Source organism: Anser anser (genome assembly GCF_964211835.1).
Source record: "Anser anser genome assembly, chromosome: 7".
NCBI lineage: Eukaryota > Metazoa > Chordata > Aves > Anseriformes > Anatidae > Anser > Anser anser.
The window spans coordinates 41,730,855-41,746,900 of record NC_139727.1 but is presented as its reverse complement, the minus strand read 5'-3'; the positions used below and the strand labels follow the sequence as shown (position 1 = coordinate 41,746,900).

Below are 16,046 nucleotides of genomic sequence, written 5' to 3'. Positions count from 1 at the left end.
TACAACCTCCTTTCAGTAGCTGTAGAGATCAATGTGGCCTCCCCACTGCCGCCTTCTCTCCAGACTTAAATCCCAGCTCCCTTAGCTGTTCCTCACGTCGTTTTCTAGTTCCTTCGCCAGCTTTGCTGCTCTTCTCTGAGTGTATTCCCAGAAACTCAGTACCTTTATTGTAGTGAGATGTACTGGGTCTGGCTGGGATGGAGTTAACTTTCCCTGCAGCAGCCCATACAGTGCTGTGCTCTGCGCTTGTAGCTAGAACAGCACCGGTATCGCACCAGCGTCGTGTCTGCTGCTGAGCAATACCGGCACAGCATCAGGACTCCCTCTAACACCTCCCAGAGCCAGCAAGCTGGGGGCGGGCAAAAGGCGAGGAAGGAACATCACCAGGGCAGCTGACCTAAACCAACCAAAGGGATATTCCATACCCTATGATGTCACACTCAGCAATAAAAGGTGGAAAAAAGAAAAAGAAGGGAGGGGTGGGCTCTCATTGTGAAAACGTCTGTGTGTTGAGGCCCTGCTTCAAGGACGTGGACAAGCATCGCTCGTTTGTGGGAAGTAGAGAGTAATTTCTTTCCCCTGCACTTCCACACAGCCTTTGCCTGTCGTTTTTATTTTTTTCCCTTTAGTCAGACTAATTAATTAATAATAATTTTTCCTTAATAATTATTTTTTTTCTTTAGTTAAATTATCCTTACCTCAACCCGTGAGTTGTTTCTTTCCTTCTCTTCTTCCCCCTCCTCTTCTGAGGAGGGGGAGCAAGAGAGTGGTTGTGGTGGAGTTCAGCTGTCTAGCAAGGTAAAACCGTCACACGAGGGGACCAACACCGAGCACAGTGCTCAAGGTGCGGTCTCACCAGTGCCAAGCACAGACGGACCATCACTTCTGTTGTACTGCCGGTCACGCTATTTCTAGTACAAGCCAGGATGTTATTGGCCATCTTGGCCTCCTGGGCATACCGCTGCCTACTGTTCAACGAGCTGTTGACCAGCACAACACCCCCAAGTCCTTTTCTGCCAGGCAACTTTCTAGAACGCTGCTTGTGACCAGCTGACAACTGGATTGAACTCCAAAGACCTTCTGAGCCCAGACATACAACCACCAGTGCTGCTGAAGAGAGTTGTTCCTCCCTAGGGGTAGGGCTTGGCATTTCCCTCTACTGAACTTCAAAAGGTTCCTGCCTGCCCCCATCTGCAGCCTGTCAAGGTTCCTCTGAATGGCAACACAATTATCTGTTCTATCGGCCACTCCTCTCAATCTTGTATTATCAAGTCCCCTTTCCACATCTCCCTTTCCCTCTCAATAAGAGAATAAGTGTTCTACATTTCTACCTTGGCTTCCATGCCTCCCATTCCCACCCGGGATTTGGTTCCAAATGTCACAGATTGTTGGTCTCCTGGGTAGAATATGTCAATGAGCTTTGCATCATCAGATCCTGGAGGGCTGTCAAAGAGTCCTGAAATGAATAATAAAAAACTGTTAATGTTACATATCTTCTGTTCCAAAGCTCACTGTTCCAAAGTGTTCTATTCCGAAGTGAAAAATAAATAAAGCCTTTGAGGCTAAAAACCTATATTCCACTTTACAGGATTCAAAACTTCCACTGAACCCTCCTTTTGTGGAACTGAAAGGATGAAACACTAACATGCAGGCTCAAGATGTGTAACTTCACCGGAATTGTAGTTAGCATGAGGCAACAGAATATCCACATGCTGAATAGTATCACGTACGCTGGGAAGTACCCACATTTCAGTGAGGTTTGAAAGAAAACCGAAAAGAAGTTTCCAGCTTTTATACGGTTCAGAATCAGGGCTGACACACAAGAGTGCACAACTGAACAAAGGACAGTCCTCTTCACCTAAAATCTCAGATGATATTCCTGAATGCTGTGTTGTACACTGATAAACCGGGCAACTTAGAAACATGTATGAAGGCTAAATATTGAGTTCTGCAAAGAAAGGACACAAGACTATAGACACACACTTATTCATTTTAAATAAATATTGTACTTTTATTTAACTATGTTCTGAGTTGAGTAATACTTCTGTTTGCCTAACATGTAAACCCTAAACTCTACCACCAAACTTCCCAGAAGTTCTATGCGAACAAATGTGTCACAGATTAAAGTGCACAAGTGAAGAGTACCTGAGCTCTTCCTTGATAGCTTGAGAAGGAAAGGACACTTCTTTCCATAAAGAAAATACCACATCAAATGAATAAGCTGTGAGGAAATGGGAGTGTGTTTTTTTGTTTGTTTTTTTATTTTTATTTTTTATAAGTTGTTTGGACTATCATTTTTGTTATTTTTTTTTCTGAGGCAGTCATTTCAACTAGAATCAACCATGAAATCCATCTGAAACAGATGGAAGAAACTGTGGTTATGAAAAGCCAGCCTCCTTCCTTCTCAGGGCCTACAATATGGACCAAAGTCCAGAAGCCACCGAAGGAAACACGTCTGGAGATGATAAAAAGACTACATGATTTTGTTGATGTCCTGGTGTGAAACTCTACCTACTACCTTCCTCTTTCCAGAAAAGTACCTTCAACATCAACAGGTGACAGACTTCACGGCAGCACAGCTCACAAGACTAGACCACTATCAGCCACACGTCTGGGAGACAGAAAAGCTAGCAAGCTCCAGATATCTGGAAAGCAATATCCAGGACATGTAAAGTACCCATAAATCACTGAAAGACAGAATCCACTGCCAGAAGAAGCAAACGATTGTAGAATAGTGTTCGGCTTATATGCAGGGACAGACTATGTATTTAGAATCAGGAGTATTACTCATGACTATATACAATCCTGAGGAGCTAGCAGAAGTACCATAGCGTCCACACAGGGCGTGCCTTCCACTCCTTTTACCGGCTTTGTTGCCCTCCTCTGTACGCTTTCAGGGATCTTAACATTCTTTTTATATTGTAGAGCCCAGAATCGCACACAATGTTGAAGGAGAGGCTTCGCCAATGCTAAATACAGTGGGAGAATCACCTCTGTTGACCAGCTGGCTATGCTGTGTTTAACATATCCCAAAATGCTAGACGATAACCCGTGCTTCTGAATCCTTTAGCTATCTTCCCAGGGCCCTGAAATTTATTTTGATTGAACACAGACTTCTTGCTGCAACTTTGTTGGTACCCACGTGAAAGAGCAGGAGTAGGGAATAATCTGGTTTGAACTAAGCTCGTAAGCTCGCTAGCAATGTCCCGGATCCAAGACCCAGGCAGGTAGAAAAGCTCTCAATAAAGATGGTCTGGTCTGCAGATGGGAGCCTCTGTTCCCTTCAGAAGGCAGTCACCTGTGACTATAACTTGGCACTATTTCTTCACAACACTGGCCTTGATCCTGCATTTGCTACAAGGAGCTGGTTGATCTGACCTTGGTGGAACTCGCACAGAAACCCCTTCTTCCTTCTTTTCACATCCATTGTCTAACAACACCCAGAGCCTCATACCTGTTTTGTAATGGAAGCTGATTGTGCAAGCAGTGGCTCCTCTTACAGCTCCACGTAGTAACTTGCTTCAACTCCTTGGTGTCCCCCTCTAGCTGCTGCCTTTATCCTGATGCGGATCAGATACTGGATCCACATCAGCAGTGGTTGTTCTAAGTTGGCATGTGTGTTCCAGACAGGGAGAGCATAGATCCATCGATCTACCACCTTCTTGGGCTCCCAGATGCTTCTCAGTCTCCCTAGCTCCTCCTGAAGCTTGGCCACCAGGCAGAGCAGTTCATGGGGCACACCCCCTTCAGGCGTGCTGGCTATTACCCATCATTTCAGAGAGCAGTCCCAGGCACACCCTACAGCCTAAAAGCTGGGTGATTAAATGAACTAACTGAAGCTCTGAGTAGTTGCATTAGTCCTACCGAGTGCCAGAGGAACAGAAGCAGAGGACATGTTTTTCTGCCAGGTGGTAAAGAAATGTCTCACAAACCTTCTACATCTGAGAGAACAATCAGGAGATCAGTCTTCATTTCAACGGCCAGTCGTGCTGCCAGACTGTCATTATCCTTCACACTAATCACCTGCAATGAATACACACAGGTCAAGAACACTGAATAGTGGGAAGAACTGGGAAATTTGGCTACAACATACAAAAGCAAGCTACCTCAGCACTACCAAGTCCTTATGAACTGCTTTGGTTCTACCCACTAAAAACTCTTAGAAGATGATTTTTTCATGAAATTAAGTAGTCTTTTGGAACACAGTCAAACAGTATCAGAACAACACGCAGTCAGATCAGTACCCACATTCTTCACCTTGGTGCCCAATGAAAGAACTAGAGGTACTAACTGACCATGCTATAAGCACAGGTGTTCACAGAATCACAGAATTGTAAGGGTTGGAAGGGACCTCAAGAGATCATTGACTGCAACCCCCCTGCCAAAGCAGGTTCCCTAGAGCAGGTTGCCCAGGTAGGCGTCCAGACAGGCCTTGAATATCTCCAGAGAAGGAGACTCCACAACCTCCCTGGGCAGCCTGTTCCAGTGCTCTGAAACATGATGTCTGCAGAAGTTCCTTTCAACCTCAAATATTCTGTGTAAACCAAACCAGGCATACTTGCTTTTGGCAGAACAGATAATATCTGCCCTTCTTCTAACCCACAGCACTGTATTGTGCTAGAAGCAGACAGACAGGTCAGCAGAGTTTTCTGGTCCCTCTGTCCACATTACTAATTGCGTTTGTTTCCCTGCTGCAGGCTCCAGAGGTCCCCGATTACAGTGTTAGTAAACTACAAATTAGTGCTGTACAATCTACAAGCAGAATCCACCCCCTTGCAATACTTTACCCACATTTACCCCCTGCAGATCACTGTTCGGCTCTGGAGGTGGAACAACAGCATCATTAGTGTTAATTATAGGGACAATATTCATTCTTAAAAGTTCATGTAATGTTCCATTTAAGTTCCGACGCTTCTGTTCGTCATGGAAATCCAGGTTGGTGACTAAAATCTAAAAGGAGGAAAAAGACGTAATATATACTTAGCCTATCACTTATCCTGAGAAAAATATAAACATACATAGTAACATAATGGACCAATCAAGCCCTTTGGGTTTACAAGAAATCATAAGCCACATTTAAAAGATAGAGAATGGAAATGAGAAATATTCTTTCCACAACGTTTTCAGGTTTGTATGACAACTTCTACTGGAGCCTATAATGGCCTTTTTCAAGCAAACAGATCAGAGGCTTCAGGAATCACCTTGGAAAAAAAAACACATATAAGCAGAACACAGATGTCGATGATAACCATTAAAAGCCATTTTTCGTTTTTACTTTGCCACTGGACATTTGAGAACTAGGTAAATAATTCCATTATGCAAATGTTACAACATTTGGAATCAACGTGTGCACTGACTTTTTGGTAGAAATGAAATTATCTCTTAAATCAAAGGAATGATAGCTGTCTATAGACTTGAACAAGATTATAATCCAGTGCAGTCTATGGTAATTTTAGCTATACTGTAAACATTTTAGTGGTATCAGTTATACTGTATTATGGGGAGGAATTCCTCCAAGAGAGACTTTATACTAGGCTCTTAAATTCATTAAGCGTCTAAACAAATAGGGCCTTATAGTTGATGTGACTCTGTGTTCTCAGTGTATTTAAGGTAAGCAAAGACTGCTGAGAACAGAATAGAATAATTCAGTTTGAAGGGACCTTCAAAGATCATCGAGTCCAACTGGTCATCAAGTTCACCAGTTCTCACCATTTCAGGGCTACACAAAAGCTAAAGCATCTTATTAAGGGCATTGACAGGCATGGGACATCAACCACCTTGCTAGGCACCCTGTTCCAGTGATTGACCACCCTCACGGTAAAGACATTTTTCCAGTTTGAACCTCCCCATCACAGCTTTCTGCCATTCCAAAAATATGGAATGCTTCACGACTTTGTGTATCATTCTTGTGCTGCTGTTTAAGAGTAGTCCAATTAACACAGTAGCAGCATTCAGTATAGACAGAAGACCCAGGCTGGGGATACCATCACCCACAAGTTAAAAAGACTTGAGGAGCAGATGGACAGCAAGTCCTGGAGTGTTAATATATGCTTCTACCAGCTTTATAGAACACACGGTGGTTCGGCCACTTGGGATTTTTAAATTCTCCCTCTGGATCACCAACTTCAGTTTCTGTGAGGAGACTTTAACAGGAAAAAACAAAACAAAACAAAACAACCCACCAAAACACTCTGTACAGAAGAGCAGGATACACTTTTTCTTTCTGGAGTTTGGGCTCCACCTTGCCAATAGATAGTTCCATTTCATAAATACTTAGCAAGACAATCCTGTATGAAATACTGCTTATGCTACAATAAGCCCCAAAAGTGGGACTGCAATGGAAATACAAGGCAACAGTAGAGACTGTAGCATATAAAACATGGGGAAAAAAGCAAATCATAGAATATCCTGAGCCGGAAGGGACCCACAAGGATCATCGAATCCAACTCCTAGCTCCAGGCAGGACCACCCAAAAATCAGACCATACATCTGAGAGTGTTGTCCAAATGCTTCTTGAACTCTGGAAGGCTCGGTGCCGTGACCTCTGCCGTGGGGAACCTGTCCCAGTACCTGACCACCCTCTCGGTGAAGAACCTTTTCCTATCACCCAGCCTGACCCTCACAGCTCCATGCCGTTCCCTTGGGTCCTGTCACTGTCACCAGAGCGCAAAGATCAGCGCCCGCCCCTCTGCTTCCCTCAGGTGGAAACTATATTCCACCATGAGGTCTCTCCTCAGCCTCCTCTTCCCTAGGCTGAACAAGCCAAAGGACCTCAAGTGCTCCTCATATGTCTTGTCCTCTAGACCCTTCACCAGCTTTGTAGCCCTCTTTTGTAAAAAAAAAAAAATAAATATGCATTTGAGTCATGCATCCAGATAATTTATAAAAATTTTAAAGAGAACTGGCCCTGAAATGGAGCTCTGTGGAACCCCACCACTGACTGGTCATCAGCCTGATGTAGCCCAATTTACTATAATCCTTTGAGCCCAAACTGTCAGCCAATTGCTCACCCACTGTATTATGTATTTATCTAGCTGCATGCTGGACATTTTGTCCAGGATACTATAAGAACCAGTATCAAAAGCTTTGCTGAAATCCAGAACTGGCCCTTGGTCAGCTAGGCGAGTGACCTTGTCATAAAAGAAAATTATTGTCTGACACATCTGGTGGCCTTCTATGATGTGGTTACAGCATTGTTGGATAGCAGAAGAGCAAATGATATCCTTTACCTGGACTTGTGCAAAGCATTTGGCATTTGTCACTGTTCCCCACGACATCCTTGACTCTGAATTGGAAAAGACGTTTATTTGATGGATGGACCACTCGGTGGGTAAGGAATTGGCTGGATGGTTGCACTCAAAAGAGTTGCGGTCAACGGCCCAATGTCCAGGTGGAAATCAGTAATGCCTGGTGTTCCCCAGGGTCAGTATTGGGACTGGCACTGTTTAACGTCTTTGTCAGTGACAAGGACAGTGGGATCGAGTGCACCCTCAGCATATGTGCTGATGACACCAAGCTGTGTGGTGCAGTTGACACACTGGAGGGAAGGGATGCCATCCAGAGGGACCTTGACAGACTTGAGAGGTGGGCCTGTGCGAACCTCATGAGGTTCAACAAGGCCAAATGCAAGGTCATGCATCTGGGCCAGGGCAATCCCAAGCACAAATACAGGCTGGGTGGAGAATGGATAGAAAACAGCCCTGAGGAGAAGCGCTTTGGGGTGATTGTTGACAAGAAGCTCAAGATGAGCCAGCAATGCGCACTTGCAGCCCAGAAAGCCAAGCATATCCTGGGCTGCATCAAAAGAAGTGTGGCCAGCAGGTGAAAGCAGGTGATTCTCCCCCTCTGCTCTGCTCTTGTGAGACCTCACCTAGAGTATTGTGTTCAGCTCTGGGGACCCCAGGACAAGAAGGACATGGACCTACTATCAGTGCGAGTCCAGAGGGGGGCCAAAAGGATGGTCAAGGAGGAGCTGGAGCACCTCTCCTATGAAGGCTGGCTGAAGGAGTTGGGGTTGTTCAGCCCGGAGAAGAGAAGGCTCCGGGGAGACCTTACAGCAGCCTTCAGTTACTGAAAGGGGGCTACAGGAAAGCTGGGAAGGGACTCTTTGTCAGGGAGTGTAGTGATAGCACAAGGGGTATGGCTTTAAACTAAAAGAGGGTAGATTTAAATTAGATAAAAGGAAGGAATTCTTTATTATGAGAGTGGTGAGGCACTGGCACAGGCTGCCAAGAGAGGCTGTGGATGCCCCATCCCTGGAAGTGTTTAAGGCCAGGTTGGATGGGGCTTTGGGCAACCTGATCTAGTGGAGGGTGGCCCTGCCCATGGCAGGGGGTTGGAATTAGATGATCTTTAAGGTCCCTTCCAAACCAAACCGTTCTATGATTATGTTAGATGAACAGGACTTTCCTCTCATGAACCCATGCCGGCTAACAACGCCATCACTGACTGAAGTAGCAAGTCAGCCTAGGAAAGAAGGAATCCCTTACTTGAGCTGCACAGATGCTGTACTGCGTAAACATGGCTTCATACAGAGCCATTAGTCCACTCTGGCCAGCTGCTGCACAGGCTCGGGCCTCTAAGACTGGAATAGCCTACAAAAATAAAGAATAGCTGTTAGACAGTGACTTGAATATGTTCTACCCAACACTCAAGGAAAAGTGGGACTGCCACCAACCACTCACCATATCTTTTAGCTGACTCTGGCCTGAATGAAGTGCTTGCCTCACGCTCTGAGAAAGCAAGATCTCATGACGCAATCGCTGCTTTCCAAAAGCTACAGCACCACTGGTAACAATCATCATCTCTCGGCCCTGATTCTGCAGCATTGACACCTGTAAGTACAGAGAACAAAATTAGGATGTAGAGTAAGATCATTGCTAGCCTGACAGTTCTGGGTACTACAGCTATCACATGCTCACCAATTCCTGCTGACAGAAATATTCTGCTTATTCATGGATGCACAAAGCAAGACAACCACCCTCCTGTACACCTTCCTAATCGCTTAGGAACTATGTAAAAGACTGCATGCAATCCATAGCTTCTGCTAAACTTTCTTTTCACACTACCAGTTTTTATGACAGAGTCATGCTTGAACCTTCACAATATAGACTACATAGCAACACTTCCATAACCCTTGGCCCTCTACTTTCATTGCCATAGATAATGAAAGATAAAGCACAGAAAAGCCATATCCCCAACTTTCTTATTTACCATCCATTCCAAGAGCTTTTATTTTACTGTAGAGCTAACTCTGACAGTACAGCTTTTTACTGCTTCATCCAGACACATATCTGGCCAAGTTACTTTCCAAGTCCTAAAGCTAAATGTCTTACAAGAATATAATGTGTTATGCGAACCTCACTTCCCATAGAAGACACATCCAATCCCCCCAAAATCCTCATTTCATTTTGCAGGACCAATCTGTTTGTTGATCCCATCAGCTTTTCCTACAAGTAATGAGGTTTCAAGATTTTTACTGGAAGAAATCTGCAAATGCTCAAGTAATCAAGAAACTTTTACTCTTTCTACAGAATTCATATACTTCAGTGCCACCTTTCCACAAGATCCAACCAGTGCCTGAGTCATGTCTTATCTGTTGCATAAAAAAAACCACCTCACTGTCAGAGTATCTCCTTCTGGGCTGGGTCTGACTGAGACAGAGTTAACTTTCTCCACAGAAGCCCATATGATACTGTTTTGGATTTGGAGACTAAAACAGTGTTGATAACACACCAGTGTTTTGGCTATTGCTGAATAGTGCTTCCAGAGCATCAAAGCTTTCTTTTTCCCTACTCTGCCCCATGCCAGCAAATAGGCTAGGGTGGGCAAGAAATTCAGAGGAGACACAGCTGGCACAGGTGATGTGAACCTGCCAAAGGGATATTCCATGCAATATAACATCATCCTCATAAATAAAACTAGGGTAACAAAAGATGAAAGCAGACAGTGAGGGAGGGAAGAAGCTGACGTTCCAAGCAGCCATTGTGCCGGGACTAGCTGGATGTCAGTCAGCTTGCGGGAGGTAGTAACAGATTGCCTTTGCAACACTTTTTTCTTTTCCCCTTTCCTTCATTTATTAAACTGCCTTTATTTCATCCCTTACATTTTCTTGCTTTTGTTCTTACAATTTTCTTACCACTGGTGGTGGGGGCTGGGAGAGGGAAGCAGAAAGCAAAAAAGCATCTGTATGGGTGCTCAACTGCTGGCTGGAGTCAACCCACCATACTTATTTATTTACTGAGTTACAAGGTGTATACTACCACAGAACAAGGGGATGAAAAAGAGAAAGGCCAATACATTTCTTTTAAAGGTCATAACCGTTTTATGATTTTTTTTTTCCTACAATCTTCTCTGCCATTCAACAGTCTCCAGGTTTCTGAACTTAAAACAACCATTCCACTTCAGTTACAAAATTACCTGCTCCACAATAGATGCCAGCCTCCCAAGGGCCAAGCCACACTCATCTCCTCGAGTCACAACAGCACTACCCAGCTTCACTACAATCCGCTTTGCATGCTTCAGCTCACTGCGGTGTGCAAATGATTTGCCATGTGCACGGCTGAGTGGCATGGTGATAAATGGGATGTTGCTCCAATAACGGATGGATTCATTCCTTAATCTTTGATTATGGCGAGGGATATCTGCAGTTAAAGAAAGAAGAAGAGAAAAACAGTTTTAAGTGTTTCATTCAGACTTCTGAGTCCCTTAAGTCATGTAACGCTTCCTCCCTTTCCAAGGCTATAGCCCACAATACACGCTTCTCAGTGACTGGGAATGAGAATCCATCTTTGAAATCACTGAAATAAAGTGAGAATGAATAATTTCTGAGCAGCGCTAACTTTCGCTAAGGTATATAAAGCAATATCCCATGTGTTAGAGCTTTGACTCTGGGCATCTAGAAAAGAGAACTGAAGGACACTGTAAAAGAGCCCATACAGCTCACAACAAAAATAAACGTGGTAGCTTTAAAAACGCACTCATTTGCCATGCTTCATTAGATACAGCTAGAGAGTTTTCCTGTACTGCAGAAAGCTAGAAAAGAAAAGAAATACACCTCTTACAGTCTGTAAGTCAGACACTTTCTCGCATTGCTCAGCTGGGGGCAGCAGAAGGGGGATGACGGACATAAGAACTGCTAGTCACCTTTCCACAGGATAAACAGGCATTGGAGGGAGCAGAAACGGTCACAGCACTACTGGGGTAAGATACAAGAAGTGCAAGGCTTGCACCTCATTTAAGACAACGTGCAAGGGAATATTTCTCAGCAAAATCTGTGTTTTCGAAAAGCTGTCCAAGGACTGTAAGACAAACCAGTCTACTATCATCAGCACAGCACATTAGTCAGAATAGTGACTGTTAAGGTACAAATCACAAGCAACAGTCTGGATACTTTCTAATTGACAAAGATGTTGACCCCCACACACAAAGTCCCAAGGTAAGCTGAAGGCATGAAAGCAGATGGGAAGCACTTCCAATATACTTTGTAAAAAGTTTTGCAGAGCCAGTGAATTGTGTCCGAAGAGGGAGTGGTACAGATAAGATTATCTGCAGTCAAAGTGCGTGTAAAGGCATAAGGAGGAGTGTGATAAGCAACATTACTTTAAAAATATTTTTTATGACATTGCCTTATTCTCCATCTATTTTTTTGCACAATACTGTTCAGAAATTGCATTAAACCAGTTCAACTGTTAGACAGTCTCAAATATTGTTACAGTAAAAAAAAAAAAGCAAGAATATTTCTGACATTATTACAAACAAAAAAAAATGGTCCCAGAATATAGCATAAATAGCCAAAAGTGCATCCTAGTCAAAAGATGGCACACATTCAGTCCTAAGCAATATCTGAAGATGTAGAGACTTTTTTTGGTAAACAGTAAACTGAATCCTATGCTATGATCAGAGTTCATCTGATTTTATTTATTTGTTTGGTCTCTTTAATTTTGGTATTCTATAATAAAAAATAGATCCAATCATAATGTCAAGTGAGTATTCTGGATGTTACTTCTGCTGAAGTAAGACAGGAATTAACACAGTGCTACAGAAAAGAGAAGCCTGGCATTTAACAATGTTTTAAATAATAAACCTATTTTGTTCATTATATACAAAAAAGAAGCTTAAATAAATAATCCTAACTGAGGGCTATGCCAACATGCCACATTTTTATATGAAGTAGAAAACAGAATTTGGAGATTAATTTAATTTGCCACTCATTTTCAAGAAGGAATAGTTGTGAACGTGAATAAAGACTGTACTGTATATATATGGAAGAATAGGTAAAAGAGTCCAATTTAACTATTCTTTCAGTATTATACATTACTATGTAGTATTTGTCTATCCCACACAGTATGACCAGAAAGTAAAAACAATTTAAGTGTTTTCGGTTTTCTCAGCAAGAGCTCCAAGGTTTAGAAGCTTAAAAGAAGGCAGCTGTTGAGGGATAACCAGTATTTGAAGATAAATCACATTTTTCAGAGAGGCAAGGAGAAAGGCAATCGTTCTGGAATGAGCAGAAGATTTCATTCATCTTTCATTAAGTCCTAATTGCTAACCTGGCTCTATCACTGTGTAAACCCGCTTTTAAAATTTATTTTACACTACAGTGAGATGTGAAATCAGCTCTAATGTTATATATGCAAAACATTTCTGATGATGTAAATCCACTAATTTGTTTCATATGCAATTAGGGGGAAATTGATATAGCCACCCTGTCAACATTTTGGACAAAACGGTTTCTAAGCATTCTGTTTTTTCACATCCAGTACCTTATCTACCATTTCAGTTCCTTAAAAAAAGGGAAAGCAAGTGAGACTTAAGTATGTGGCACTGCAGATCCTTTCGTGTAACCTGCGTGAGGCTTGTTTCCCAGGAGTAAAGATGCAGAATTTCAAAATACACACAAGCTGAACAGGATCACAACAGAAATATTGGAGAACAAAGGAAACCTGTGATAAATTCTCAATTCAGCCTTAGAATGCAACTGATGAAGTAACCAGTGTTGCTCCAATACCGAATACTGACTATTGTCAATGATAAGGAATAGTTTTCACAACATTAACTATGACTAGTTTACTGATTTTGGAAAATGTGGTATATTTAGAGATGCTACAAATGTGGAAGCCAACAGAGCTGTATCTCAAAAAAAAAAAAAAGGATTTTTCACGATTTAATAATCCATATGAATATGCACAAAAGAGAACTGTTAACCCAATGAGAAATGAAAATCTTGCATGCATTGGTAACAAACAGTTAACATTTTTATTCCATAATATTCCAGATTCTGTCTTGATCTAGTAGAGTCAATCTATCCCTGCCTTCACTCTTTAGTTGTTTAGGGGGTCTGAAATAGAGAATGACCCTCTCAAGTCAGATTTTCATAACAGAACAGGGAACAACAATAAACACGTCATATTCCTAACCACTATCTACAGGGCACCTATGTATTTATACTCAGGTTTCCTGCAAGCATGTTTGTACTTTTACCTACACCAAAGAAATTTTAGCTTTACACCTTGCAATACCTGCCTTATTCAAGACATCTGCAGACTGAAAATGTAGATGGGGAGCAGGTATCATCAGACCATGTTTTCTATGAACATATCAGGTTATTTTAAAATATTTTTATATTTTAAAATAACAGAAATGCTTTTACAATAGGATTCTTTGCTTGAAATATGTCAGAATGAGAAATACAACCTCTGAAGACACTAGCTCCATAATACTCAGTTAAGGAAGAAAGTAACAGTAAGAGAGTATAGCTTCAATTGCAGCTCACTCCAGAGGTTGTAAGTTTTGAATTATGTTAATGAGGTGATTTAACTTCCAACACAGAAAAAGCATAGACACGCCCAGACACATACTGACTAACATTATTAGAAACGTGTGCTTTCTCTCATACATACAGAAACGGGAAATGGCTGCGATGGCATGTGGCGGTAACACAAAGCACCATCCAGGGGAACGGACAAGAGGGCTCAGAGCAGCTCGACACAACATTTTGAGATGACTTCTGCAAATCAAGGATATCTGTAAGTTAAAAGGAAGGGTGGGGGGGTTAAATATCAGTGAATTTCCATCTGTATTTCTCTCCTCCCCAACCAACCCACCCCCACAGAACTCTTCTTCGTCCTGTACAGTCTTAATGCAATTTCCCTGTGCAACAGAAAGCCCATTCTCCTCAGTCTCATACTGTGACTTAGAAGATCTGAAGGCTCCTGTTCCTTACCTGCTGGCAGAAGATTATTATTAAAGATGAAGAACAAAACAGAGTTCCCCAAGAAGGTAATAGACTATTAGTGAATGTACCTACAATGGAGAAAAGTTGTAACTTTGTCCATGAAGAAGCCTGGAGGAAAAAAACTGAAGACAAGTTGGATCATCTGTACACCTCACAAGAGAGCATCTACTCAGAGCATATAATTCTCATGAATCACAGACCTCTTCGGTGTAGAAGATATGCTGGTTCATTTTTCACTGATCACTACCAAATGGCAAGATATTAACCCCGATTACAAGTAAGGACACCAATTTCCAAGGTATTTGGCATTAGTTTACCTTGACTGAACTTTTAAGTTCTCAAGATACTTATAACCCTAAAGCCACTGGAGGGAGTACCCAGTAAGTGAGGGATACACAATACGCAGTTTCCTATTACAGGTCTAAGCTGAAGTAATGCACCTAGTATCACAAAGGAAACAACGGTAATGAATATGAATCCAGTTATCCTGGATTGTGCCTTAGCCATGAAACCTCTCCTTCCCCTTTTATGAAATTTTGCTTCCTTCACTTGCTTTCAATCCATCCCTCTGCACCACTGGACCAGACAGGGCAAACAACATTGCACAAGCTGTGCCAGGGGGAGTGTACTGAAGAGAAGACAGAGAGAGCTCATAGCAACTATATCAGAAAACTGCTGTTACACTTACCTTGACAAATACAGTGCCTGACAGTTCTGGCCTACACATACATGAACACTATGAACACTTGAAGTTGCTTAATTACCCTGTGTCAGTTTATCGTTACTATGCTTCATTACAATCCTTACCGAAGTATACACTTCTACATAAGAGGAGGCATGCACCAGCAGGTAATGATTCTTCTGTTTTGGCTAGTAAAGATCAGATAGCATGGCATTTTAACTACATTAACCTTTCATGCCTCTCCAGTTCTGTATTTCACCTGAAATGGCAGCCTTGACCACTGGAAGGATGAGGCAGACAAAGGACTCAGAGCAGATGACAGAGCTGAGCAAGTAGTCAAAGATTCCTTCTCATAACAGGGCAAATTTAAATGAGGTGGTGAAGGGTACCAACCAGACATTCCCTGCTTGAACCCTCCAGAGGTCCTCTGTCACTTACCAGATATTTCAGGCATGTGCCTCTAGGAGGTACAATTTCCACTGTCCAAGTATCTGTCTGTTTGACCCTCCTACCTGGAAGTTTACCCTGCCATCCAGTGTCAGCCATTGTCTTCCCAGTAGGCTCTTAGTTTAGCCAACAGAGGATGTTCATAGTCCAACAGCTCCTGAAAACCCAGACTGGCAAAGGGCAGCTCTTTTATCCACCACTAAACAGTCTCTGAAACACCTCCGGGAATGGCCACTCCAGCGCCTCCCTGGGCAGCCCGTTCCAATGCCCGACCATCCCTTCTGTGAAGAAATTCTTACCAATATCTGACCTAAACCTTCCCAGCACAACTTGAGGCCATTTTCCATGTCCTGTCATTTGTCAGCTGAGAAAAGAGACCAACACCCACCTCTCTACAACCTCCTTTCAGGGTAGGAGGGTCTCCCCTTAGCCTCCTTTTCTCCAGACTAAACACCCACAGTTCCCTGAGGTTGCAGAACTACTCCTTTCTCTCCCCACACTGAGTCCCCACAGTGGTTTAGAATTTATTTCAATGCTCACTTTCCATTCCAGCATCATTTACAGTATTTCCATACCAGGATTGTTTCCAATGTTCAGTAAGAAACAACAACAACAAAAAGCTAAAAAGTTAAAAATAAAACCAAAAAAAAAACCATCCCACACCACTACCTCAAAAATTCT

The 16,046-nt window shown here is 42.7% G+C and overlaps 1 protein-coding gene and 1 long non-coding RNA gene across 45 annotated transcripts in view; both read right to left on the bottom strand.

Moving 5' to 3' along the window:
- Nucleotides 1-16,046, bottom strand: part of ALDH18A1 (aldehyde dehydrogenase 18 family member A1) — a 58,764-nt gene that overhangs the window by 35,840 nt on the left and 6,878 nt on the right. For 40 of the 44 annotated variants that reach the window (XM_083843298.1, XM_083843299.1, XM_083843263.1 and 37 more), the window contains exons 2-8: nt 13,902-14,025; nt 10,420-10,643; nt 8,685-8,834; nt 8,490-8,594; nt 4,792-4,950; nt 3,933-4,023; nt 1,332-1,456 (exon numbers count right to left, since the gene is read on the bottom strand). In XM_083843298.1, the coding sequence (XP_083699424.1) occupies nt 1,332-1,456; nt 3,933-4,023; nt 4,792-4,950; nt 8,490-8,594; nt 8,685-8,834; nt 10,420-10,643; nt 13,902-13,995 (948 nt within the window). In that variant the 5' untranslated portion in view covers nt 13,996-14,025. The remainder of the gene's footprint in view (nt 1-1,331; nt 1,457-3,932; nt 4,024-4,791; nt 4,951-8,489; nt 8,595-8,684; nt 8,835-10,419; nt 10,644-13,901; nt 14,026-16,046) is intronic. The other 4 variants (XM_083843271.1, XM_083843273.1, XM_083843300.1 and 1 more) reach the window with 3 other exon arrangements.
- On the bottom strand, nt 2,243-3,926 carry LOC310902191. The gene is made up of 2 exons (XR_014586547.1): nt 3,455-3,926; nt 2,243-2,645 (listed from the first exon to the last, which is right to left on the bottom strand). It is a non-coding gene; the product is annotated as an uncharacterized lncRNA (long non-coding RNA).